Source organism: Pollicipes pollicipes, unplaced genomic scaffold, assembly GCF_011947565.3.
Source record: "Pollicipes pollicipes isolate AB1234 unplaced genomic scaffold, Ppol_2.1 Scaffold_4219;HRSCAF=4965_pilon_pilon_pilon, whole genome shotgun sequence".
NCBI lineage: Eukaryota > Metazoa > Arthropoda > Thecostraca > Pollicipedomorpha > Pollicipedidae > Pollicipes > Pollicipes pollicipes.
The window spans coordinates 18,923,918-18,948,851 of record NW_023596448.1 but is presented as its reverse complement, the minus strand read 5'-3'; the positions used below and the strand labels follow the sequence as shown (position 1 = coordinate 18,948,851).

The 24,934-nt window shown below is 56.7% G+C and overlaps 1 protein-coding gene across 1 annotated transcript in view; it reads left to right on the top strand.

Annotated features, from left to right (window-relative positions):
• The window catches only part of KdelR (ER lumen protein-retaining receptor), a 37,194-nt gene extending 15,898 nt beyond the window's left edge, over positions 1–21,296 (top strand). The window contains exons 5-6 of the mRNA XM_037218279.1: positions 13,744–13,841; positions 20,619–21,296. Coding sequence (XP_037074174.1) covers positions 13,744–13,841; positions 20,619–20,653 — 133 coding nt within the window. The 3' untranslated portion in view covers positions 20,654–21,296. The remainder of the gene's footprint in view (positions 1–13,743; positions 13,842–20,618) is intronic.
• Positions 21,297–24,934: the final 3,638 nt, after the last annotated feature.

Sequence of the window (24,934 nt, the reverse complement as noted above, 5' to 3'; positions counted from 1 at the left end):
TGGCTTGACGGGTGGGGGTCGTTGCGTCTTGGATAAGACTCATGTAAGCACGACTTATGCTCATTAAAGGGAGTGTTCCACATTTGTATGGAGTTTTGATCCGAAATAGCCGTCTTGAAGCTCATTTGGTGCAGTTCACAGTCGTGCATTGTTCAGACCTAAGCCCATCTAGTTTCTGAGCTGCACGCCTACGAAGATGGGGAGACTTTCGGGGGGGGGGGGGTATTTGAAGGTTACCCTGGCTGTCATGATGTCATACTGACGTCATTCAAATCCTGTCATTCCATTGGCCATGTGGCGGTCAAGGCCAATCTTCCAGGCAAGGCCAAGACAAAGTTATCAAGTCGTCCATGTCTGACGTTCATGAACACGACTTCCAGATATGGTGGCCGTCAATTGCCCTCAATCATTGTTGTGGAAGGTACGATGACGTAATCAATGACGTGTCAAAGAGCATACCTATTAAACAGAGAAATTGTGTTGTCTAGACCAGCCTTTTGTACTTCAAAGTATAGCAAGAGTTATAAGTAAGGTTTCCTTTTATATCTCATCCGTGCTTCATTGTCTTGAAATGTAAATAATTGCCCTTAATTAGGAATGGCATGCTTATAATGCAGTGGCCACAATACTATTTGATTCGAGAATTTCTGCGATCCGGAGCGGTCGGCACGGCCTAAACTTACATGTCCTGGTTTAGTGATAACCTTGCCGGAGTCCAATAGCTCGGTTGGTGCGTTCGAAAACCTCATCAGATTCATCCCCAGCATTACTTCGGGCGCATGTCCTGGAGCGTCGCCCACTACGTCAGCGTTTCACTGGGTCGGTCGACTTTTCAGGCCTCGCCGGCGCTTCATGCCCATTCGCGGTGTTGGGAACGCAGCGTGCATATAATATATTGCACGGTAGTTCTCGGGCAACAAGCTTGGGACGAGGGGTTATGCAATCACGGAGGGGGCCTGCGGACATGGTGCACACTTCTTAGACGCATTACACGCTCATCTGGTTTGCGATGGTTCTGGCGGAGCAACCTGCGCGAAATTTGGCCCGGTAATAATCTGACGAGCAGGTGTAGGCAGGAAGTGCAGGCGATGCTGTATCTGTTGACTTTATATAAGCCGCTCATTACACCACCGAATGCGACGCATTTTTCAAAGCGAAGCCACACACGTTCTGAGAACGTGACTGGCCCATACGATTCTAGCGCGACGAATCACAGCGCCCCACCCACGTTGGCAGCGACGCGGCCGCAGCCATCACGCGCCTGCCGCCGGCACGGGCGCGAAGAGTGACGGAGAACGGCGGCGTACGGGGCCGACCGGGCGATGCGCCCAGCGGGCTCGCCACCTGCGGTAGGAACCGGCGCTGTCTGACCTGGGCGGCCAGCGCCGTGTCATCTTCCGCGCCGGTGGCATGGAGAGACGTTGTTGCGTGGCGGCGGCCGTATAGGCATGCTCTGCGTGTCGGGCCTGAGCACGGAAATAGCGACCCCGTTTCTGCAGGTCACGGTTTTCGTCGGAACCACGCCCGGGCTGTTGCTATGGTGTGAGCAACGTTACCGGCTTCTTGCTATCAGCGACGGCAGCTTCAGCTATCAGCTATCAGCTCCAGGCAGCGACGGAAAATACGTATAGCGCATGCCTAGATCTGTGGTCTGAACTCTGTTGCATTATATTAGCAGATGCCTCTTGCTCTGTACGCCATTTCATGAACTTGGAAGTAGGTTGTCACTGATGTGTATCATTATCAGATACCTTTTAACTAGATAAGACAAATTTATAACAGCAGTTATTGCTTTCATAAATAAATAAAGGCAGACTGTGTCAGAGGAAAGCCATTCAGCCAGGCTGTTTCATATGACTTTTTATTACACATTACATAGATAAATCGAGCAACTTTCGTTCCTGACCCGTCGTATCCGAGCTGACTTATCCCCGCCGCAGGAAGCAAGTTCATTTGACGCCGTCCCCGTCGGCGCGGTGCCGCCCCAGTTTAGGGGCTGCATGTGTGGGCAGTGCTCCCGGTGGACAGTGCTCGCGCCCGCGCCGATGGTGTCCGCCTACATCGCGGCGGCGATGTTGCTGTTTACGCCCGCTTTATAATCGCGAACACACACCGTGGAGTGAGCGAACGCCAATCGCGCCATCCGTCGGGGGCCCGGGTTCGAATCTCGGTTGCGCCACAGCTCTTGAGCGCTAATATAGCCAATGCAGTCGCTTGCGCTTCATAAAAGGGCGTTGCGACGTGCGTTGCGCTCCCCAAAAAAGGATTGACCAACGATGACGCCGGCATCGGCCCGACCCCGTATTGGACCGGACCGGACCGGACCGGAACGGTACGGTACGGTAACGGGCGGTACTGGCCTCGCGCCCTGCCACCCGTCGTCGGGTAGCAGAGAGAAGGCTCCAGCAGATATTTTCTTGCTCACTTAAAGTGGAAACACGCCTTACGTGTGGTGGGCGCGAACAGAACAAACAAGGTTATTGGGAACGTCTGGCACGTGATTTGTTCCAACAGACGTAACTGCAAATGACCCTAAGACTCGATCGGGTGCAATATTTTTCACGATGTTAGCATGCAGCCTGCGCCGTCACTGCCAAGCTGAAACCCAACCCGCCGAACTGTGTCAAACCAGCCTCCTGTCTGTTTCCAACCTTCAGCTCTTAAAAACTGCATGAGTCTACTGTTTTACACTGGATGGCTTACGATCAGGCGAGGCTGAAGCGTGCACACACGGCCTTTCGGTATTCATGGCAACACATGATGTTATGGAAGGGGTCTCAAAGGCTGCAGCTTGGAGCATTTGAAGCCTGCGAGTGGTTTTTGTCACGAGAGCGACCCTTGCGCATACGACTCCCTTCCTTCCAAGCAACGTAAATGCGACAGCTTGCAAGGGGAAATATCGTCAGATAACGTCGGCGTGAGTTATGTTACCACATGGAAACGTGGATAAAGGTAGAAGAAAAATATGTAGTAGTCATGCATCAAGGTGAATACGCTTTGCTTAAATGCAAGTTGTTCAGATTTCAGAATAGGCTCAGCAGGTTGGAAGGATAACTCACCTGGGCTTTTTTGGGGACCTGCAAATCACGGGAAAGACTTCAGCCAGTGGAGGGGACCGAAAGCAGGCCTATTGGCCGGACGGGTGGGGTGGGAGACAATCATGCCGTCCCCGCTCTCGCGCTCGTGCTGCCCCGCTTAGCCACGGACTCCGGGCGCGGTGTCCCGCCTAGCGCTTAGCGGCTCTGCGCGACATGAGCGTGACCAGCGCGCGGCAGACCGCCGAACCTCGCGGGCGAGGTAGCGCCGACCCGCGGCGTTCGGCGGGCCCCGCTCACACGGGCCGCGTCTGCCACCGGAGCGTGCGGCGGCGGCGCTCGTAGACAGCGCCCGGCGGACGCTTAAGCGGCGCCCCCGCCGACCCGACCGCGCGCCCCGCCCGCGTCTGCTGGGACCCTGAGCCGCGGGACGACACGTGACCGCCCGCGACGGGGGCGGCGCCGGTGCTGCTCACGGCGGCGGCGGCAGCGGCGGCGGCGGCGGCGGCCTGCCGTCGGACGAGGCGGTCCGCCGGACTCGTGGCTGAGCCCAGGCCGCCCGCCTGAACTGGCGGGTGACGGGGCTGTGAACGACCTGTTCGGTCCGTCGAATCTGCACCTGAGAACATAACTAATGCAAAGATGGCTGCAGTTCGTCAGGAACTATGCTTATATATATATATATATATATATATATATATATATAATATGACAATATAAAGGACATTGCCCATGGTTTTTCTTATGTAGATAGCTTTCCATAGCGACTGCCGCGACTGCATAGCGCGCCGGACGGCGGGCTCTCCTCCCCCTCCCCCCCCCCCCCCCCCCCCCCCCACCTCCTCCTCCCTCTTACAGACCGTGGCGTCGGCTGCGAGGTGGAGCTCGGGCTATCCGTTGTTTCCACCGCTCGTGTGCTTGGTAATGGCCGACTGGTAAGCACATCGGACTCCAATGTGGCTGGCCCGGGCTCGAATCCAGGTTACACCATGGCCCCTGAGAGCTGCTAAGATCGGCGCAGTCGCTAGCGCCCGTAATTGGAGTGCGGTGACGTGTGTCGCACTTCCTTAAAAAAAAGAGCGCAGTGGACGCGTGTTCCGGGCTCGCCGCCGTCGCCGGTGTAATGCGACGCCGCCGCGGTCGCCCCGGCGATGATTGAGGAACGACGGCAGCGGCGCGGTGCGACCTCGCGGTGGCCGCCGACATCCGGGAAAGCAGGCCTGTCATTGCCGTCAAGATCCGTCCGCTTCCGCTCTGCCTGTTCCCCCGCGATGAGCCGTACGGCGAAGAACCGTCCAGGCCGCTCAGTCGTTATCGGGATCCAGTAATGCATGTTGCCTTCCAGGGACTCCCGCGCTGTGTTCGCGCCACTGGGATTCAAATAGATATTTGGTTAGGTATGCCGGCCAATTGCGCGGCGGATGCGTGCTCCTGCGCGCTCTCGCTCGCCACGCCAGAAGTAGCTGCTCGCCGCCGGTTCAGGGAAGTGGAAATGAGCGTAAGATGACATCGCCAGGGAGGGGAAGTTATTACGCGGTGCAGAACCAACTGCGTCTGGATTTCCCCACGATATCGGCAGGGGCGTTGGGACGCTGACGGTTGCCACTGCAAGTCCCGTGAAAAGGCGACAACATTAGTGTGCTAGACACATTGGCTTCGCCCTGCTTCGTGCGGGCGTTTGCTGCATGCGTCCTCTGCGTTGGACAAATATCACTGGCTACTTTGCTTGGTGCGGCGAGGAGTGTCGTCTTTGGCCGGCCAGCGCCGGTCAGCCTACTGCTCGGTACTTGCCACGGCTTCGGTGCCGTCTCACTCAGCCCAGCCCAGCCCCAGCCCCAGCAGAGGCCGAGCTTGATTTGGTTTGGCCGGGCTGGGCTCAGCGCGGCTCGGCCCGGCTCGGCTCGGCCCGGCTCGGCTTGCTCAGCGCTCTGACGGCTGTCGGTGGGAGTGGCCAGGTGGCGTTCCGACACCGGTGAGGTGTGGCCCGCCCGACCTCGCCGGCTGGGCCAGCACCGGCGGTAAATTGTGGCCGGTGTCGACGGGCCCCGTCTGCGGCGCACTGGATGACCGTCAGTCACTCCGGACACAAAGGTCTCCGCGGCGAAAGAAGCGCTGCTTAGCAGAGGCTGCCGTATGGTGCTGCGCAATAAGCAACGGCGGGAATAGGGTCCGCGCAGACAAATGTGGCTGGGGTGCCGAGCTTGGGCGCTGCGTGGGGGACTTATTAAGTCGCAGTCTGCCGTGAAGGTAAGTGTTCGTCCTCCATTTATTTGTTATGTGTCATGTCATCGGGGTTGTACGACGCACTCAGCTGCTGAGGCCATATGGCGTCGCCTGCCTCTCACCCCGGCAGGAAGGGCGGGCACCGCGGGGAATCGAATCCCGTACCTCTGGTTTCCCAGACGCGCAGTGGTTAACGCACTAGACTAAACCAAAATATGGAGACATTAAGTTCAAAGTTTCCCCACTCACTCCTACCGCAATTCTACACACTTGCCAAGCGGCTTTTTTCACTTGAGCTGTAAGAAAGGACATCTCAGTAACTTTGCCCCACGAACTTTGTATCACTAAAACACGAAATGTTCAATGATTCGTTTAATGTAGAGATTTGGAGTGAAGTGCACAACATTATGTTCGCACGATGGAGAATTACTATTGTTATTACTTAACTATCCTAATATAGGACATTTTCCTGCCTTTGGATGTTTTTTTACTTAAGGAAATGAAACCCCGGGGCCTATTCTCGTGAATTAAAGTTAATTGTAACGTACATCTAAATATAACCCCGATGTGAAAAGTCTGTTTTGGCATTTCATTTGTATGTGAGCTTACCTTGACCTCGAAATCGATGTTCAGCGCGTGTTTTGTAAACGCCTGGAGACCTTTTGATTAGCACGTGACTCATTCAAAGCGACTGATTGATTTGGAGATCGCAGGGGAGGACAATTTGCTGCGAAGCGGGGCGTGCTCGGCCACCGACCCCGGTGGCGCGAGGGTGTACGCAGCTTTTCTTGGACTGATCTCAGCGTGGCCGTTATTGGAACACGATCATCTCCTAAGAATACCGTCACCAGTCTGTTGATTGAGCTCGTTGGATCATCCCCCATCCGGCGGCAGGTGGCTCGGGAATGCCAGTCTTACGGATCCTGCGCAGGAGAGCGATCACTTGGGAGCGGAATGTATCCGGTGACGTCAGCGAACCCAAAGCCTTCAGCAAGCCAGATGTGTTCTCAAATTTCTGTTCTCCAGAAACGGCACGGGCTTTAAAATTGATGGTCTTCTGGATCCGGCATGAGATCTTGGTGGAGCCGTTACCATATGCAGTGAGGCAGTAAATGGAGTGCGATAGTACAACCGCCGAGACCACTGCGGGCAGAGAGCTACGTGGAAGGTAATAGCGTGTATGGTCGCGGCTTTCTAGGACGTCAAAACACTTCTGGGGACGACGGAGAGACGTGCCAGTCCCAGACGGACGTCAGGCACGGGCCGGCGCCGGCCGCGGGCGGGTCACGCGCGTCGCCTCTGGCCGCCCGAGTCCGGCGACGACGTGCTGGGACACCGGCCGGCGCCGGCGGCTGTCGCGCTCTGTGTGAGGTGTCCCTGTCGGGGCTGGGCTGGCCGCCGCGCCGCTGGCGCCGGGCGGCGGGGCTCAGGTGACCCAGACCGGGGCGGTTGGAGCTGCTGCGGGCCCGATGTCGCAGGTGCCGAGGTCGCACCACAGGCTGGATTGGTTTTCCGTGGGACCTGGCGGGCGTTTTTTACGTGATGTGGGCCTCGACTCCCAACAGCGAGCGACACAAACAGAAGGCGACTTGGAGACTGCGGAAGTCAGAGGGGCGAAACTGTTGGTCCGCCGCGCATAACGGACAGTTCGTTCACGAATCGCGGTAGCACCGTGCCTGCTCACAGAGCGTGGGGTGACCAGAGTTCGTCCGTTAGGGGCAACAAGATGAGACGCCCTGTTCCTTGTGGGCCTGGCGGAACAGCCGAAGGAACGGAGTCCGCTGGCAGGCTCGGGCTTCTGCACGAATTAAAGGGAATGTGTTACGTTTAAAGATACTGCGGCAAGCACGAGATGTGGTAAAATAAGCTCACTTATAAGTATTAATATATTTTTAAGTGGAAAAAACTGTCGTAGACAACACAATTTCCTGTTCAGTAGATTGCTTCTCAACACGTCATTATTTTATTGCGTCATTGTACCCTGCAAAACATGGGCTGAGAGCCAATTGACGGCCATTATATCAGGAAATCGTGCTCACGAACGCCAGACTCGACAATTATATTTTCGTGGACTTTCGCCGCATGGGTAATGGAATGCCAGGATTTGAATGACGTTATTGGCGTCATGGATGCCTGGGTGATCTTGAAACATTTGCATGGAATATTGTGCAAATCTTCGCGGGCGGGTGGCTCAGAAACTAGAGGGGTTTAGGTCTGAAGGAGGGCGGGGCTGTGAACTGCGCCGAAAAAACCTCACACAAATATGGAACACTCTCTTTTACAAACACCTGTGACAAACATTCACAATCGAGAACCGCACAGGTGACCTGTTTGGGTGCGTCACGCCTAGCCGGGCCACGATCTCGTCCCCGTCTGCGTCCGCCTGGGCCACGTTTGTGAAGTCCGAACAGTGCTCGTCTGGCCCGTTTTGAACTCGATGGTAGTTGGTGAGCAGACAACGTGCTGAAGTGACGAGTTTCGGCCTTGTCGGGCCTGATCGCATTTGTTTCCTCTGAACGGTTGCGGAGGCGGCTGGAAAACGTTCGCAGGGGGTCGTTGGATCACGATCAATAGCGAGCCTGCAAAAGCAGACCACGTGCCAACTCTGATGGCGCGTGCATCAGCCTTGCCCGGGGACTGCCCAGCCGTGCTCAGGAACCGCTCAGCCATGCCCGGGGACTGCCCAGCCGTGCTCAGGAACCGCTCAGCCATGCCCGGGGACTGCCCAGCTGTGCTCAGGAACCGCTCAACCGTGCCCGTGAACTGCCCAGCCGTGCCATGGACTGCTCAGCCATGCCTGGGGATTGCCCGGCCATGCCCAGGGACTGCCCAGCCGTACCCGGGGATTGCCCAGCCATGCCTGGGAGCTGCCCAACCGTGTCAAGGGACTGCCCAGCCGTGCCAAGTGGCTGCCCAGCCGTACCGTGCGTCGTGTCTAGCGAGCAGTTTTAGTGCCCGGGGGACTGCTCGGCCATGCCCTCCTTGCTGCAGAGATATCCGCCGAAAAATGTGACACATAATCGCAGAAAAACGTGAGCCGGGCGGCCCCCCGCTGAATCCTGCTGCGAGCGTTGCGTCGGGTTGTGGAAAGGATGTAATTTCCGCGCTCTTCCGGTGAGGGGCCCGACGAGGCTTCAAAGCAGAGAGAAGTTTTTAATTGAGACCTTGATGGGAGAGTTTGATGTTCTGATTGGATTCGTCCTGGATAATGCGATTTGAGGACCACCTGGTGCGCCCGTTGATGGCGTAACGGCCAGTTTTCTGAAAAATGAGGATTACACGTGGTGTAATCCTCATTTTATTTGGGGATCCTCATTTCCAGTGCGGACATATCTAGTGCTCGAGACCCTCCGCAACTGCCCGGTGAACTGCGGCTAGCTGCGGGGCTGCGTTTCAAAACGAACCCTACGCGCCTGGGGCGTCTCGGAACCAGACGCAGCGTTCTACGTGTAGACTCGAGGCATTCAATTTAAGCGCGTAAGCGCGCTGCACTTGCAGCCACCACGAAGTCCGTAGTTCCTCTCTTGCGTTGTTCTCGACTTTCATCGCTGTCATCGGCTGTGCGCGTGCCGTCTGCTTCTGCCCGGTCGACGTTGATTGGCTGTCGCCCGCTGTATTCAGGGCGCGCGCGCGTCGTTGCCGTCAGATGACGGGGCGCGGTCGGCGGGCGGCCTCAATGTATCCAGCGCTGATGGCTGTTTACGGCGGCGCCAGAGTGTCGGCAGTTGTCAGTCGGCCGGCTTTGGGCTAGGCCGGCCTGGGATGCGTTCGACTCGAGTCGCTGGACTGCACGACACTGCACCACACTGCACTACGCTGTACTGTACTCCGCTGCACTGTGCTTCACCACACGGCCCGGGCCGGGCTGGGCTGGGAAGGGCTAGGGTGGGCTCTGGGCTGGGCTGGGCTGGGCTGGGCTGGGCTGGGCTGGGCTGGGCTGGGCTGGGCTGGGCTGGGCTGGGCTGGGCTGGGCTGGGCTGGGCTGGGCTGGGCTGGGCTGGGCTGGGCTGGGCTGGGCTGGGCCGGGCCGGGCCGGGCCGGGCCGGGCCGAGCCGAGCCGAGCCGAGCCGAGCCGGGCCGGGCCGGGCCGGGCCGGGCCGAGCCGAGCCGAGCCGAGCCGAGCCGAGCCGAGCCGAGCCGAGCCGAGCCGAGCCGAGCCGAGCCGAGCCGAGCCGAGCCGAGCCGAGCCGAGCCGAGCCGAGCCGAGCCGAGCCGAGCCGAGCCGAGCCGAGCCGAGCCGAGCCGAGCCGAGCCGAGCCGAGCCGAGCCGAGCCGAGCCGGACCGTACTGAACTGGGCCAAACTGTTCAGGGCTGGATTGGGCGGGGCTAGAAGTGAATGTTGCTGCATCAGTGCGAGAAGCGGTGCCGCATCGGTGGCTTCATGGCATTCCTGTTCTTTCCGTCCCATGCTCGACCGAGCGCCCCCAACCGAGAGCTAATCGTTCCGGAGGTTAGTGCCTGTGCCCTGGCTGAGGTGAGGCAGAGACTGGTGGCTCTAGCGGCGGACTGTGACGTCACTTCTGCGGCGGCGGCAGCGCATGCCGGGCGTGCGGTCAGGACCAGCGAATGTCAGGCCCGGCCGGCGTGCCGGCGCCCGCTGACCCGACCCGCGTACCGACGCTGGTGACCTGGCGTCTGCGGCCGGCGTTGATGCATCGGTGTGACGCTGTGAAATGGCAAGGCGTTGTGCCTCGTATTGGAATTCCTTGCTCCAGCTAGTTTTGCTGCAAGTGTCGGGTCGCATGTGCGGTGAGGTGCTCGCGATGTCTTGCTGCCTCGCCCTAATGCTTTGCTCTCTTGATGCAGCCCCAATTGCGACGCCGCATCACTTGGAAATGACAAAAAGTCTTCCACAAATGGGTTCATTAAGCACTGTTGGAATGGCTCCAGACATTTTCTCTGATCAGCTAAAAGCTGTTTTCCTCAATCTCTTCGTTTCCACGTAACATTTAGCCAGATTAGTTCGACGGGTGCACTGTACAAAGAACAAACGCTCTGCGGGACGAGTTCGCCGTCGCTGAGCGCAGCTTGTCGCGAGGGCCGTAGCCACATCACCCTTAGGCGAGCAGTTCCAGTTCAGTGACACTCAACACCAGCCGGATTACGGCAGTGTCACCTACCGCTGTGCCCGCGACACGCCGTCGCTGCGTCCGGAACTCACGCGCGCTCCGTGATGCCCGGCTCCGTGACGTCGGTGGACCTCTCCGCGAACCAGGCGCTCCCCGTGATAGGCCGGCGGCGCCCGCGGCGTCGGCGGCGGGCGGCGGCCTCGTGCCCGGGGGTTGCGCGGCGACTCTTCACTGGGAGTCAGTTTTTTCCAGCTTCGTCTACGGCCGCTAGCCAGTTCGTTTGCTGATCCTGTGGCACGCTAACTTTTTCATTGCCGGGAGGGACGCTGAGCGTGAGTGCCGATGGGTTGCGTCATGTTGGACCGCAAGTTATATTCGGATGTTTGGACGGTTGAAAGTTGCTGTGCCGTCGCTGCTTCTCAAAGGCAAGGTGTACTTTGGCTTCGTTTCAGGTAGAAACATTCTCGCTCGTGCAGTGTTATAAATGCGCTGACGTCGTATCGCGGCATTTGGGTAGTGGCAAGGTACGGTGTGCCGTGGACATTTCAGTAGCGCTTCTTAAGTTTGTGGCGCAGCATCCGTCCTACATAACGCACTTGGACTTCCAGTCTTCGGCTCACTTACATTTACCTGGAATGTGTCTCAGAATTCCTACTTGTTACCCTGGCCCCAGCCACAGCTCAACCCACAGCCCGGCCCAAGCCACAGGCCGGCGACAGTCCTAACCACAGCCGAATCCCAGCCACAGCCTCAGCCCCGCCACACTCCAACCCCAGCCACAGCTGAATCCCAGCCACAACCTCAGCCCCAGCCACAGCTCAACCCACAGCCCGGCCCAAGCCACAGCCCGGCGACAGTCCCAACTACAGCCGAATCCCAGCCACAGCCTCAGCCCCGCCACATCCCAACCCCAGCCACAGCTGAATCCCAGCCACAACCCCAGCCCCAGCCACACTCCAACCCCAGCCACAGCTGAATCCCAGCCACAGCTCACCCCAACCACAGCTCAACCCCAGCCACAACCCCAGCCCCAGCCACAACCCCAGCCCCAGCCACAGCTCAACCCTAGCCACAGCCTAGCCCCAGCCACAGCTCAGCCACAGCCACGATTCCAGCCCCACTCGTCCCCAACCACGATCCCAGCTCCCGCTCGTCCCCAGCGCACCGTTGCTCGGTCTGCCACCTGTTGGCCGCGGGTGTAATCTCCCCCGGCGTGTTTGTCGCTCGCCGCTCGGCGCGCAGGATGCTCAGATTGGATTCCGACGACACTGGGTGCGCGTCCGCCCGTCCGCGGAAACTATAATCTGGACGCGATTGGTTCTCAATCGAATCAGCTCCGTTCTTTGAGTTGCCGGCGCCGGCGCGCGGCGGCGACGGCGGCGGCGGCGATGACAGCGGCCTCTTGGAGGCGTGGCGGCGGTAACGAGCCATTCTTCGCCGGTCGGTGCTGGCGAACGGGAGCTGAGCGGAAAACCCAGCGCTGGCACGGGCCCCTGGAGAGTCCGCGGCGGCCGCGGCGGCTGCCGGGACGGCGCGCTGCGATGGCTACGACGTACGACTCTCCTGATGGTTGCTATGTCGTCTGGCGGTAGATGTGCATGCATAGCTGATAGACGTGTGAGTTGTGTGTGATTCGTCTCCTGATCTGCTCACTCACGTGCTCTCTGGTCTGGCACGTCGCTCGGGAAGCGCACACTGGCGGCCGAACGTTGAAAACGGAGCCGGCTGGAGGCCGAAGTGGCGTATCATCTCTTCCTATGTGTGTCACTCGCTGACGCAGCCAGGCGTCGGCCGCGAGCGCCGGCGCCGCCGAGCCCGGCGGCTCAGCCCTAGCTCGACCCCGACCACGTCTGCACCCTGGGCGCCGGCGATCCCGGCTTACGGCGCGGGCCGGCCCGGTGGCCGCCCTTTGTCCGGGCGCGGCGGCGAGGGCGGCCCGTTCGCCGCCGCCGGCGCCGTGTTAAGTCCCGCCTCGGTCTGATGGTGCGGCGATGATCCGCCGCCGGGCCCCGCGCCGCCCCGGGTGGTCGGGTCGTCGGTCGCGGACGCTGACCCCTCGCCGCCGCCTGTGTTTTGCGGCGCTGGGGTCGGCGGACGGCGTGAAACGGCGCGCCGTTTTCGCGCCAATCCAGGCCCGCGGCGGGATCGACATCGCAGGCTCGATTCCCGCTTCGGGGTATTTTCGCTGGCCACACCTCCGCGTGTGGGAAAGCTGCACGGGCGTCACGCCACTGCCGCCGAGGCACTGTGACGCCTCTTACCTCAGGACTTGTTTGCGTCGATGCATGGTCTCAGAGCTAGATTATTCGTTTGTTATCTTCTATTCGCCGTTTATGCCTTGCCTGGCTTGCTTTCCATCGGTTGGGGTTGAGCCGACGGCAGTGGGCGGCGCTGCCACCCCCGTGCCGTGTTTGCCCCGTGCATCGCCCCCGCTCGCCGGCTCTGCCGCCGTTGGCGGTGCCGTCGTCTCGTCGTCCAGACATGGCGGTCGACCGTAAAGAAGGCGGGCCGATGATAAGGTCGTCGCCGCCGGCGGCTCTGGTGCCGACAGCCGGGAGGGGGCGCCGCCAGCGATGGTCGCAGGCAGGGCTGGGGACTCTTCACTCGACGTCGCCGGCGGCGCGCGTGGGCCGGCGGACGGCGCCGCTGCTGGAGGGCGCTCCTCAGCGCGCCGGCGGCGGCAGCTCCGATGTATTGCTGCGCAGTGTCAGCTCGCAACGCGCTGAACCAGTGCTGGCTGTGTGATACGACTCAGCTGAGCACGCACCGCATGCTATCAGTGCCCTGTGTGCCCAGCCGCGGGCGCTGGATTACGCGACCAGAACGGCCGCCCAACTGCGGAGATGGGATTGATCTGTGGTCGACGACGAGCTTGAGCTATGACGTTGGCCTCGTTATGTTGGGTTACGTGTCGGTGGCTTTTTCACTTGCCGTCTACACTGTACAAGACGGCTACCGCCCACCCCCGAACAGGTTCGGCTCAGCTCTGAGGAATGTTTCAGAGCAGCTTACCAAGCGGCAGTGTAGGTAGCTGAATACCAAGTACGAGCTGAAGGACAGGGCTCAGGGCTGAAGGACAGGGGCCCGTCGCTTATGTTTGTGTGAGTCAAACAGCAGCGTATAAAATATCTGAGATCCAGCGCAACAGTTCTTATTTGATAGGTCTCGTGGGTCCACTCACGCACTTCAGCGTCATAAATTTGCATCAACCGGTACCATTTCCGAAAGATCGTCTTTAAACTAGTGACGTCTTCTTTTAGTGTTACGTTACGTTCAAGTGGTTAATGGGGTTATGTAATCGCATCATATGTGCCAGCCTTCGGTCACTCCACCTTGCTGTGACGCCACGCACAGGCAACCAACGACATGACACGTGGTGCGTACGGTCAACAGACGGCTGTCTCTTCGTTCGCAGCTTCTACTTCGAGAACTTCTACGACCTGATCGCCATAGTTGCGGGCGTGGTGCAGACCGTGCTCTACTGCGACTTCTTCTACCTGTATATCACCAAAGGTGAGACTGTGCTTCGGCGCGACGTCATCTGCAGGCACGTCACCCCACGCGCGTCACCTGCAGGCACGGGATCCCTGCAGGCGTGCCACAGGGGCCCCTTGGTGTGGGCGTCCTGGCCGCGCAGCTGGAAGGTACAGGCTCTTTGCGCGCGTAGGGCCGGGCTCGAGTCCTGCCCGGGATGAACGGGGGGGGGGGGGGGGGGGGGGGGGGGGGCTCTTCACAGCTGCAGTCGGCCCGCGTGCCCGCATGCTGGCGTGACGCCCTCTCGGCGCCCCGTGCGGTCCGGCTTGGGTGTATGCGACGTGTCAGGACCTTTTTTGTGCTCCCTTCCGCAGGAAGTCCTCGTTGCTCGTATCGAAGGCACAACTTTTGTTTTGCTCTACTGTTTGATGAACCCTTTGCGTTTGCGATAGCTGGTAAATGAAACTGGAGCAACTTTAAGATTTACCGACAAATGCGATCTGGTACTTGCAGAGCGCTGGTTCATGTGGTGAGCCTACCATCCGGCGGATGGCAAGAGAGGCTGCATGTTTTCCATCAGCGTGTCAGGGACTTCCCTTCCCCCTGTTCCAGGAGAGGGTGAAAATTAGCTTGGGTGTAACCACTGGGGAGGGGAGTGACTCTGGGATGACAGGTCTCTTGCAATTTTCCCTCCAAAAGGGGTTTTGTCTCCAACACTGCCTGTGAAAATGCACGTTTTTACGCTTGTGAATTGAAAATGCTAGTTTCAGGGAAGATTGTCCCCATAATTCAGTCTGATCCTTCCAATCCTGGTTTTTGCTCACCAATCTCGAGAGACGCGGGTACGCCCATTAGCACAGCCAAATGCGCGAGCGGTCTCATCAAATATAAATGTCCTGGATGCTCACCATCGAGATCGCATCCAGATGTTCCGACACGCCTACAGACACTACTGATGCACGTCGTTTTGGACACCACGTGATGCAGTTTGTCAGCCACCCAGCCGTGCCGGCCATCGTTGAGTCACAGCGGTAACGACCCCCCCCCCCCCCCCTCTAGTCCTGGCAGGACCGTCTGTAATAAGCACGCGGGGAAACTCGACCTTCAATACCGCCGGGGGCGTAGACGGCGGAGGGGGAGGCGTGGAGCCATGCGGACAATATCACAGCGTGCCGTCGGTCGGGCTTGGGGTGGTGAGAAGCCAGTGTGCTTGTTAAAAGCCGAGAATGGATTGGCTGCTGTCGGCGTGGTTATCGTGAAATCTGGGCGGTAGTTGTGCGTTTATTTTAGGCGTTGCGAGTTGGGAGTTCTCACTCTGGCAGTCGATCTTCAACAAACCAGGAGGTGCTGGTCAAAATGCGTCGTCGAGGCATTGGATTTATCGGCGTTACCAACCGAAGTAATCAGGCAGGTGTTGTCGATATAACCATGCTTTTTGACATCATATTTTGATCAGCACCTGGTATATTGAAGATCGAAGTACCGTTGTCAGAATGAGAACTGTCACCCGTGCTGAAGAGCAAAGAACCCAATGCTTCGCTTTTATCGAGTTGGAGAAGCATATGAATATCTTTCGCGCCGGTGAATATCTCGATCATTGCGCCTCATTTGCTTTGTACGAGTCATCTTTGTAGGTGCCGCCGCCCGAGCAAAAGTTCCTCGTGGATATGAATCTGATGATCGACATCTCATCTCCCGTGCCGCCTCCGTGCGTGGCGATGATCGAACTGGTATTCAGGCTTCATCCGCGCTCTAGTGTTCAGCCTGCCCCGCGCGCATTTTGCCAGCAGGGCAGACGTGCCGTTAACATTCCACAGTCACAAAGATTCTCCTGCGCAGCTTGTGCTCGCGCTGTGTGTGTGCGGCAGCCTGCGCTCAGTGCGCACGCAGCGGCCGACCCAGGACCAGCCTAGTCGTGAGGGCTCGCCGGGCTGTGGCCTAGGGGACGGGCTGTGTTCCCCGGGTCTGGTCTGGGTCTGGATGAACTCCGATGAGCCGGGTCGGGTTCGGTGCGCGGCTCCGCCGATGGCTGCCCGTCGGCGTCGCTCGCTGCCGGCACCCCGCCGCCTTCGGCCGTGACGCTCGCACGCGCCCGTGTCCGCGTCACACGCCCGGCCGTGACGCGCTGTGCGGCCGGAGAGCCCGGCTCGTCGGTGGACCGGGTGGTGGGGTTCCGGTGATCGCGGCCTCCTGTTGGGTCCGGTCAGCGTACCGCCGGACAGCCGATGTCGGCGGAGGACAACGGCTCTCCGCTGGCGCCGCGGAAAATGTGACGTCAGAGAGGGGTCGCTTTGTTGTTATCCCCTACAGGGCGGGTGGGGAGGGAAGGGGTCGGGTTACGCATCCGGAGGGAGTCGACACATGACCAGAAGCCGGTGCGCATGGGGACTGAGCCTCAGCCACCGGGGAATCCAACACATGCCGGACGCTGGTGTGCGCGTGTATGTGTGGGCTGTAAGCTGAATCATGACCGTCGACATCGGTTCAACCGGAGCTCCGGGCCTAAGGCGCAGAAGCCCGCAGCAGCGTCTTCGCGAAGGTGGTGGATGCCGGCAGTTACCTTCCGAGAACGAAAACTCACGCGCTTCAGCTTCTGAGGAGCCTGGGAGGCATGTGGTGAAACGAACGTTTTGGGGGCGTCGGAATCCCCATGCATTGCGCTGCTCGCGAGCGTACGTAATTTAGTAGTTCACTAATTGCCGGAGCAGTCAGCGCCGCTACCCACCCTTGCCCCACAGCCCTTCGGCGTCGCGGCGGGGAAGTTTGGCCGGCATCTCATTGCGTCGATGCCAGCATCTCGGTGATTTCACTCGGTACGATGATGGTATTTCCATTCAGTGGAGCCTCGTGGACTTCAAAGGCTGTGCTTCGGCCAGATTCCGCGAGCGATATTGGAGCCGTGTTTGCCCCTGCTGCCTCGGCTCGACCCTCCGGTGGCCGAGGCTGTGACGCGATGCGACGGCTGTCGGGTGCGTGCCGACCGAACTGGTGACTTGCGCGACAGGCGACCGAACCGCCGACCGAACTGGCGACTCGCGCGGCACGCGACCGAACCGCCGACTGACTGGTGACTCGCGCGACACGCGACTGAACCGCCAACTGAACTGGCGACTCCGCGGCAGGCGACTGAACCGCCGATCGAACTGGTGACTCGCGCGGCAGGCGACCGAACCGCTGATCAAACCTCCGACCGAACAGGCGACCCGCGCGACAGGAGACCGAACCGTCGACCGAATTGGCGACCCCCGCGGCAGGCGACCGCGCGCGCTGTAAAGCGGCACAGAGACATAAGTGCCGTTTGACGCTTCGAACACTGCCGCTGGTGCCTGGACATGCGGCCAGCGGGCAGCCGGCGCCGCTGGTCACGACGGCTGAGGGTGATCTGTTTAGCCTGACCAGCTCGCGGCGGTCCGCAAGGGATTTCCGATGGCTCAGCGCTGAAACGTGCGCCGTGAACGATGCTGGCGTGCTGCGTTCGCGGTCCTGTTGCCGAGGGCTTTCTAAATCTTTTGTGATCTCGGCGTCGTCTGGAGATCTTTTCGTTTGAAATGCTCGAGGGCTTGTTGGTTTAGCAGGTAGTACTTGGCGAGTGGGCTGCTCTCGTTTGATGTCGCAGATTCCATTGGCAGACTCTGATATCTGAGCGGCTGCTTGAAACTCTCTCTCGACGGGACCTTTCTCCACTCTCACCCGACGACAGGCTGCCTGGCAGCTTCTCCCTTCTCATGAGAAATTTCGAACTAAGGCTGGGAAAGCTAGTGAGATGCTGGTTGTTTAAAATATTAGATAAATGTATTTTTCCGGTTAATAGGTCACTTTTCAAGTTCAACATTGGTCTTGATATGTATGTATGACATCACCATTGATGAAATGGGCATTGAAGTGTATGGTATCTATTTCAAGTACCGGTAGCTGTCAAACTTGACTTGTTACCTTTCGGGCCCTTTGTGGCGCCTTAAGTCATGCTCGGCCATTCGGCTCACGCCTTTTTACTGCGGTACAATGGCATACACTAATGTATTGCTGCCCAGTGAATACTGGCATGTCATTCGATAAAGGCATTTTAAGTTGCTTATGCCTCAGAGGGGAATAGTATACCATATCCGTTTCGCCTTTCACATTTCAAACCTGCTTGTGGGACCCAACATTTTCGCTGGTCACCAGATTATACCCATCCATGTTACGACGACGCCACAAATAATGCTCGATGCAATATGACGACCTGTCTTAGATTACTTATGTGCGAAAGCCATGTAGGGATTTGTGCAAGGTCTAACGAGGTTGAATTCCGACATACACTGGATGGCAATAATAGCTGCAATGATGATGCCACGCGATGGGGAACAACGTTAAACGAGCGCGCCCAGGCTTTACTGGACGTGTTAAACTGCTCTGTCCGGCTGTGCACTGGGGTACCGCTGAGGACGGCTCCCTGGGTAACTGAGACATAGCCCCTCCCCTCCCAGTATGACCAAAGTCGTATAAAATTATGTATTTGTGATGTTTGGAGGGTCCTAGCAGCTTTAATTAGGAAGGATTGTTGCAGGGCGCTCTTTGAGGCAAAAGGAAGCAAAATCGGTTATTTTAATCAGGACGTTTTTATAACGGCTCCCTTCAAGTTGCGGCTCAGGTGGGGGCACGATATCTGTCAAAATTATTTTGATGTGGTGGATCGCTTTGCTTAGACACAAACGTGTGGTATCACCCACATCGAAATCGGTTCATTGATTGACAGGCAATATAAGCCAATCGCCAGTAAGGGCACTGCATGGACAATTTGGCGAGGAACCTGGCTGACATGACCATTATCATTGAGTCATACGTCACGACCTACGAGAAGAGAGAGAGAGAGAGAGAGAGAGAGAGAGAGAGAGAGAGAGAGAGAGAGAGAGAAAGAGGAGAGAGAGAGAGATAGAGAGAGAAGAGAGAGGGAGAGAGAAGATGAGAGAGATAGAGCGGGAGAGAGAGAGAGAGAGAGAGAGAGAGAGAAGAAGAGAGGAGATAGAGAGAGGAGAGGAGAGAGAGAGGGATAGAGCGAGAGATCGAGAGAGGAGAAGAGAAGAGAGAGAGGAGAGAGAGAGAGAGAGAGAGAGAGAAGAGATATAGAGATCGAAAGAGAGTAGGGAGAGATTCTCTCTCTCTCTCTCTCCTCCTAAAGACTTCTCTCTCCTCTTCTCTCCTTCTTCTCTCTCTTCCTCTCTTCTCTCTATACTCGCTCTTCCTCTCTCTCTCTCTCTTCTCTCTCTCTCCTTCTCCCTCTTCCCCCTCCCCGAAAAATGGCAGGGTGATAAAAGTCACAGCTCGGTTTCGAAGAATCACCCCCGTCTTCTTTCTTGGTTACAGAGCTGATTTAAAAAATACCTTCTAGCCCCTCCCCCCCGTCATCTCTTGTTGAGGGAGGGTAAAGTAGGGTCACGTGGTCATCTCGTGATGGTTAATGGTCTCCGGCAAGCCGAGGGGAAAACTTATTTCACGCCTTTGCTTCCACGTCCTGTCCACACCTCGGCTCGAGACATCGCTATGGCCGGACAAGGTGCGGCACGTGCCGGTTTCGGGGCGGCACCTCGTCTTCGGCCGGCGATGCTTTATCAGGCGGCTGCAGCCGGACGGTGTATCGAGTTGGCGGCCGCCGGTGTGCCGCGGCCGTCGGCGGGGAGGTGGAGCGGCGGCGACGCGCCCCGGCTCTGGTCTGTGTTTGGTCGCCAGTTGCAGGGCGTCTGTACACGACCGGGTCCCATTACCCGCGGCGGTCATGCGGGCAACCGGCAATGGACGCACTGGACCGACCGAACGGGAGGGGGGCGGGGGGGGGGGGCGTGCGGACGTTGCGTAAGTGAGAGTGGGGGATGTGTCGACGGACCGGTTTCCGAGTCGACTTCCGCGCTGGGATGTGACAACACAGGAGCTGCTGGAGCTGCCGTGCGGGCGCACATTACCTTCCCCGAAGAAGTCGGCTCGGTAGCGGGCATGGTGGATCGCACAGCTATTGGTATTGCTCGTAAGGGATGTCGCTTTGAGCATGCAGCCATGCGTCCTTCTCTGCCAGCTTAATAGAAGCATGCCACCTTGGCACGTCCCACTTTTTTGGATCAGGCGCGTCTGCTCTGATCGGTTAGACCAGTCTCGAAATCCGTCTGAATAGCTCGGAATTTCAATTTGGAGTGGCTACTCCTGCGGAGAAATCTCACTGGATTCCCTGCTCACCAACATGGAAGTATTACATGATAGGGAATGCTTCACATTGGTAGATATTGAAGGAAGCATCAGACATGATGACCTCAGCTCTGCTATAACCATTGTTTTACTTTTTAAGTGGAAACGACTGCTATGGACAGCGTCACTGTCTAGTAAAGACGCTCCTTAATGTGTCATGGGTTGACCGCGTCATTGTACCTTGCACAACATTGATTGAGAGCCAATTAACGGCCGTTATATCTGTAAATCGCGCTCACCAACCCCAGATATGAACGACTCGACAATTATATTTTTGTCCTTGATCGGCGCATGTCTTATGGAATGGCAGGATTTCGATGCTTTTATCATGACGTCATAAATGCCAAGGTGAATGAAATACTTTCCCCGATATGCCTTTCCCCATTTTCGCGGACGTTTACCTCAGTAACTAGAGGCTGCTCAGACGCTAAGAAAGGCGGGATTGTGAACAGCACCGAAAAACCTTCAAAATGGCCTTTTCAGTTCAAATCCTCATAGAAATGTGGAACACTTCCTTTAACGCACGACTCCTGTTGAACGTTTTTCAGCACACATAACGTCATTGCTGTGCTGATTTAACGCCATGCGCTCTCTGTGTTCCAGTATTGAAGGGCAAGAAGATCGTGTTACCAGCCTGAGCGTCATCTGCCGCCGAACCCGCATGACGTCATTGGAGGCGGCGTGACGTCACTGGAGAGCAGGCTGGGCGGCGCCGCTGAGCCCGACAGCGTTCGTCGCGTACCGGATGTGGTCCCGGTCCGGGCGCCGCCCTCGGGTCGGAACGCGCAGTGGTGTGGTGTGCCGAGTGGGGCACTGCGACGGCGCGGGAGAGTGTCGTCTGACGTGCCGGGGAGCGTGGCGTGAGGTGACGTCGGAGGTAGCGCTAGAGCTTGTTGGACCTTCCGCTCTCGAACGGATCAGCTGGCGCGCGTAGCGGCTCGATGGAAGCCATCGGTGATGGCGTTGCGCGTGTATTTAAACCCTTGACGTGCGCTTGACATGCCGCAACCAGCTGACGCGGCTTCATGCTCTCCCGTTCGCCGTCGAGACGGCGCACCGGGTGAGGCAGCGTGAGTGATCGCTTCTATCAGCTCCCTGTCGCCTTCAACGTGAAAGGCGCCCGCTTGTATCAAACTTCATCCGCTTTCTGTGTTTGCGTTCGATCTATCGGCGTTGTTTTCCACTTTGCGTTATCGAAGACTTGTCCGAACGCGTTCAAGAGCAGTTCGGCGGAGAGTATTTGGCGTGAGATATTCTTATTAAACATGGGATTAAAGTGCGTGGTGTGTTTTTGCCGGAGCGGTCAGCGTGGGTGGCTATGAACATCGCGGTATCTCTCGGCTCACTAGAGGCCGTCATCTTGACTTTATGCTATGAAAGAGCAACGTCGTGTGAGGGTGTGGACGGTCCACTCTAGTTAACTAAGCAAGCAGACTGTAACTTGCAACATGACGTAAGCTGCGGTCGAAAGTACAGCTGTGGGTGCCGGTAGCGTAGTGGTTCCACTGCGTGTTTGGGAAACCAGAGGTACGGGGTTCGATTCCCTGCGGCGCCCGCCATTCCTGCCAGGGTGAAAGGCAGGCGACGCCATATAGCCTCAGCAGGTGAGTGCGTCGTAAAGCCCCAATGACACACACAGAAAGTACGGTTGTGCGGCCGTCGCACGTGCTTGAAATGAGCGTGTTCTGTCAGCAACGAGCTAAACAGATTTACAGCGTACTCCCTTTCGGACCTAGTTGTGCTCTCATTATTGGGGCCCTGCAATAACACAACCTAGAACTTGCCACTCGTCCCCTCCTCACAGCCGCTGCTAGTTGGCGTACGGAGCTGCTGGTGCTGCGGGCTCTTCTCCTGTGCAAGATCTACTGACAGTCTCTCCGCACGACGCCAGAGTCGTAGTTTGCGGACCCGAGGTCGATGAAAACAAGTTTGAGAACACTGATGATAAGTAACTGCTTACATTTACAAGCATTTACCTTTACACTAACATACATTTACAAACACGTCAACACTGAGAGTGGAGAATCAGTTTTAGTTTTGCGTGTGATATTAGCAACAAACCGACGTTTTGAAACATTACAAGCTTGTAGTTCATATGTTGACAGTAAGCGGCCTTCAATACATGCACTAAAAAGAGCTAGAGAAGCCATGTTATCAAGCAAAGATTGGCTACGTTGTCATCAGGCGCAGTACACCCTCCTCAGTCCGTGCGACCAAAACCGCCAATCAGCCGCAGAGGTTACGCGTTCAGAACTCACTGTCTGATGTCGGACACGTGGTCATTAGTGATTATCAGCGCAGCATGACACGTCTTGCCTCGCAGGATGCGTTCCCAGCCATGATCAAACACCACCAGTCAGTCAGACGGGGTCGTCGGTACGCACGGAACGTGCCGGAGCTGCTGACTTAGGCAAATGCCTCTGGCCTGCGAGTGCTCGGCGCGGCCGGCACTGAAATGGATGCAGGCGGCGGAACTTCTGAGGCCAGATATGTGCCCAAGTGAGACAATGAGTCGGATTTCATCTTGTTCGTGTGCGGTCATCGGCAGTGCCGGCTGGGGAGCTGACGAAGGACCAGGTCACATCTTCAAAAGCTGCCGGAGCTTCAGTATAAGTACGGATGGCTGATGATGAAGTTCTTTATGGGGTTGCCTCTATCACTGCATGCCGGACTAAGTTCATTGGAAGGGCCACACGTGCAGAGTATGAGCGTCTTCTACTGGCAAACGACAACTGTGATAATTGTGTAATTGTAATTATGATAATAATGTAACTATAATTGCGTAATGCAATAATTGTGATAAGTGATTTTTTGGTGTTTATGGGTAGGCTCCAGTCAATTCACATTGATGACAGTATCACTGAGGTGAGCAGTTCCAGGTGTTGGCCTTTTCCGATCAAGCTATGCGGCGCATTTGCACGCCTTTGTAACTGTCTCAACCCAATAGATGTCCGTCCGGCAGTTCATGAATGGGAATAACTGACCGATGTGCTCAACGAGCAGAATTCTGCAGACAGCTTACTGAGAACGCGCCCCTCGGACTCGATTTGTTTTCTTCAGTCAAAGGCATTTCAGCACAGGGAAGGTCATAGTAACGCTTCAAAGCATAGACAATAAAATCACACGGCCAAAGCACTGAAGTGTCTTCACGGGCCCATATCTCCTTCCGGACACCTGCTCTAGCGTCTGAGGATCGGATCTTGGGCGTTTGCAGTCACAGAGAGCTCTACATCTGAAGTCACAGCGTGCGAGCCTCGCTCGCAGATGCCGGGGTTGGAAAAGTGCTGCCGCGCAAGACACGGGCGGCTACGTAGTATATGGCTATGCAGTATGGGTCGGTCTGTTAAGATAGTGAGTCCGTTCCTAAAAATAGCGAGCTTGCCAATAAGTGTCATGTCAGAGTATGTAAAAGTTTCCCTGTAGATAATCGGCCGAGTTCAGTCAATGAGGAAGAGACATGGTCATTATTGTTTTACTTCCAATGCAATTTTTCCGTGAAGCGCATGTCTTTTGGCAGCCTACGCTTCTATGGAGCGTACGCCTCACTCGTTTGATCATCCACGGTTCATATGCCGCCCAAGTGAAGGTAGCGGTCCAGGCGGGTATCACATAGAACAAATACGTGAGCATTACATAGAGCAATTACGGGAACTGCCATCCGAAAGCTTTTTGGCTGCACAGCCTCACTCGTAGATGTGTGGCAGTCCAGGTAAAGGGCACGGATCAGCGGCAAGGAGTCAGCAAATCAGAACATAGATGCCACTTGCGCATCGGATGACTAGAACGAACAGAGATTCCGATGAAAAAAGCGTATGAAAACTGGACAGACCACTATATATAAAACAGCAAGGTGTGTTACGAGATACACATGAGATACGTTCTGTGTTGCGTTGTGTTCTATTTGTGTCTTGCTTTTATCTAATAGCGAATGGCAGCGAACAGCAAGGTAGGCTACGAGATACACCCAAGCTGCGTTCTGTGTCGCATTTTGTTCTATTTGGGCCTTAATTTATCTAATTATAGCGAATGGCAGCGAATCGGCGAAAACATGTTATCCGTGATAGCGCACTGGAGGAGCACTGCAGCTGACATGGATCTGCCTTTGAGCAAAATAAATACGCGCATGTTTTGGACGGCTGTAATGTTCAAAGACCATAACGACATTTCAATTACGGAACTCGACCTGCCTTGGCATTTGGAGGGACAATGCAGAAATTTAAAACCTTAAGAAATTAATTTCAAGGCAATCGAAATTCATATAATTTGGCATCTTGTTATGCGTTGGTCTTATTCATAGATATATGAATCGTAATCGTAATCGTAATCGTAATCATAATTTATTACGATAGTAAATGGCAGTGCGTGATGGAAAAAGCTTTTGATCGCGATGGCGCATCCCAAGAACGCCACTACGCGGCTGACATCGATCTGCTTTGGGGCACATTCGCTTGCGTTTCCGCCTGCGTTTGCCTGCAGCGGATGGGCATCATAGCCATCACTGAATGTGGTCTCTGTTCCGTCCATAGCCGTGGGGCAACTACATCGAGCACTTAGACCAGATCTCATGCCACGTGGGCACTGGCGCCTGCTGTACATTGGTCTCGACAAAGCTCCCAGTAAATGTCGAGAGTATTTTTCCAGCTTCGCCAACCACTCGCAGATGTGGGAAAAGCAAAAGCGAGGCATTTATGTGTGCTCAGTGATGCGGGTTGTGTGAGGCTCTTCTTCTGTATGTCCGTTTCGCGACGACCCAAGTATTGTAAGGACGCAACTGCGGTATGCTGGTCTTGATGTGATCTGTAGCGGATGTTGAATGAGCGGTTTGACCTACGTTGGCCTGTTCACGTCACCAAACTGTCCTGGAGCGAACAGGGCCGGACCCATCGATATTTTCCTAAAGGGAATTTTTACATTTGAAG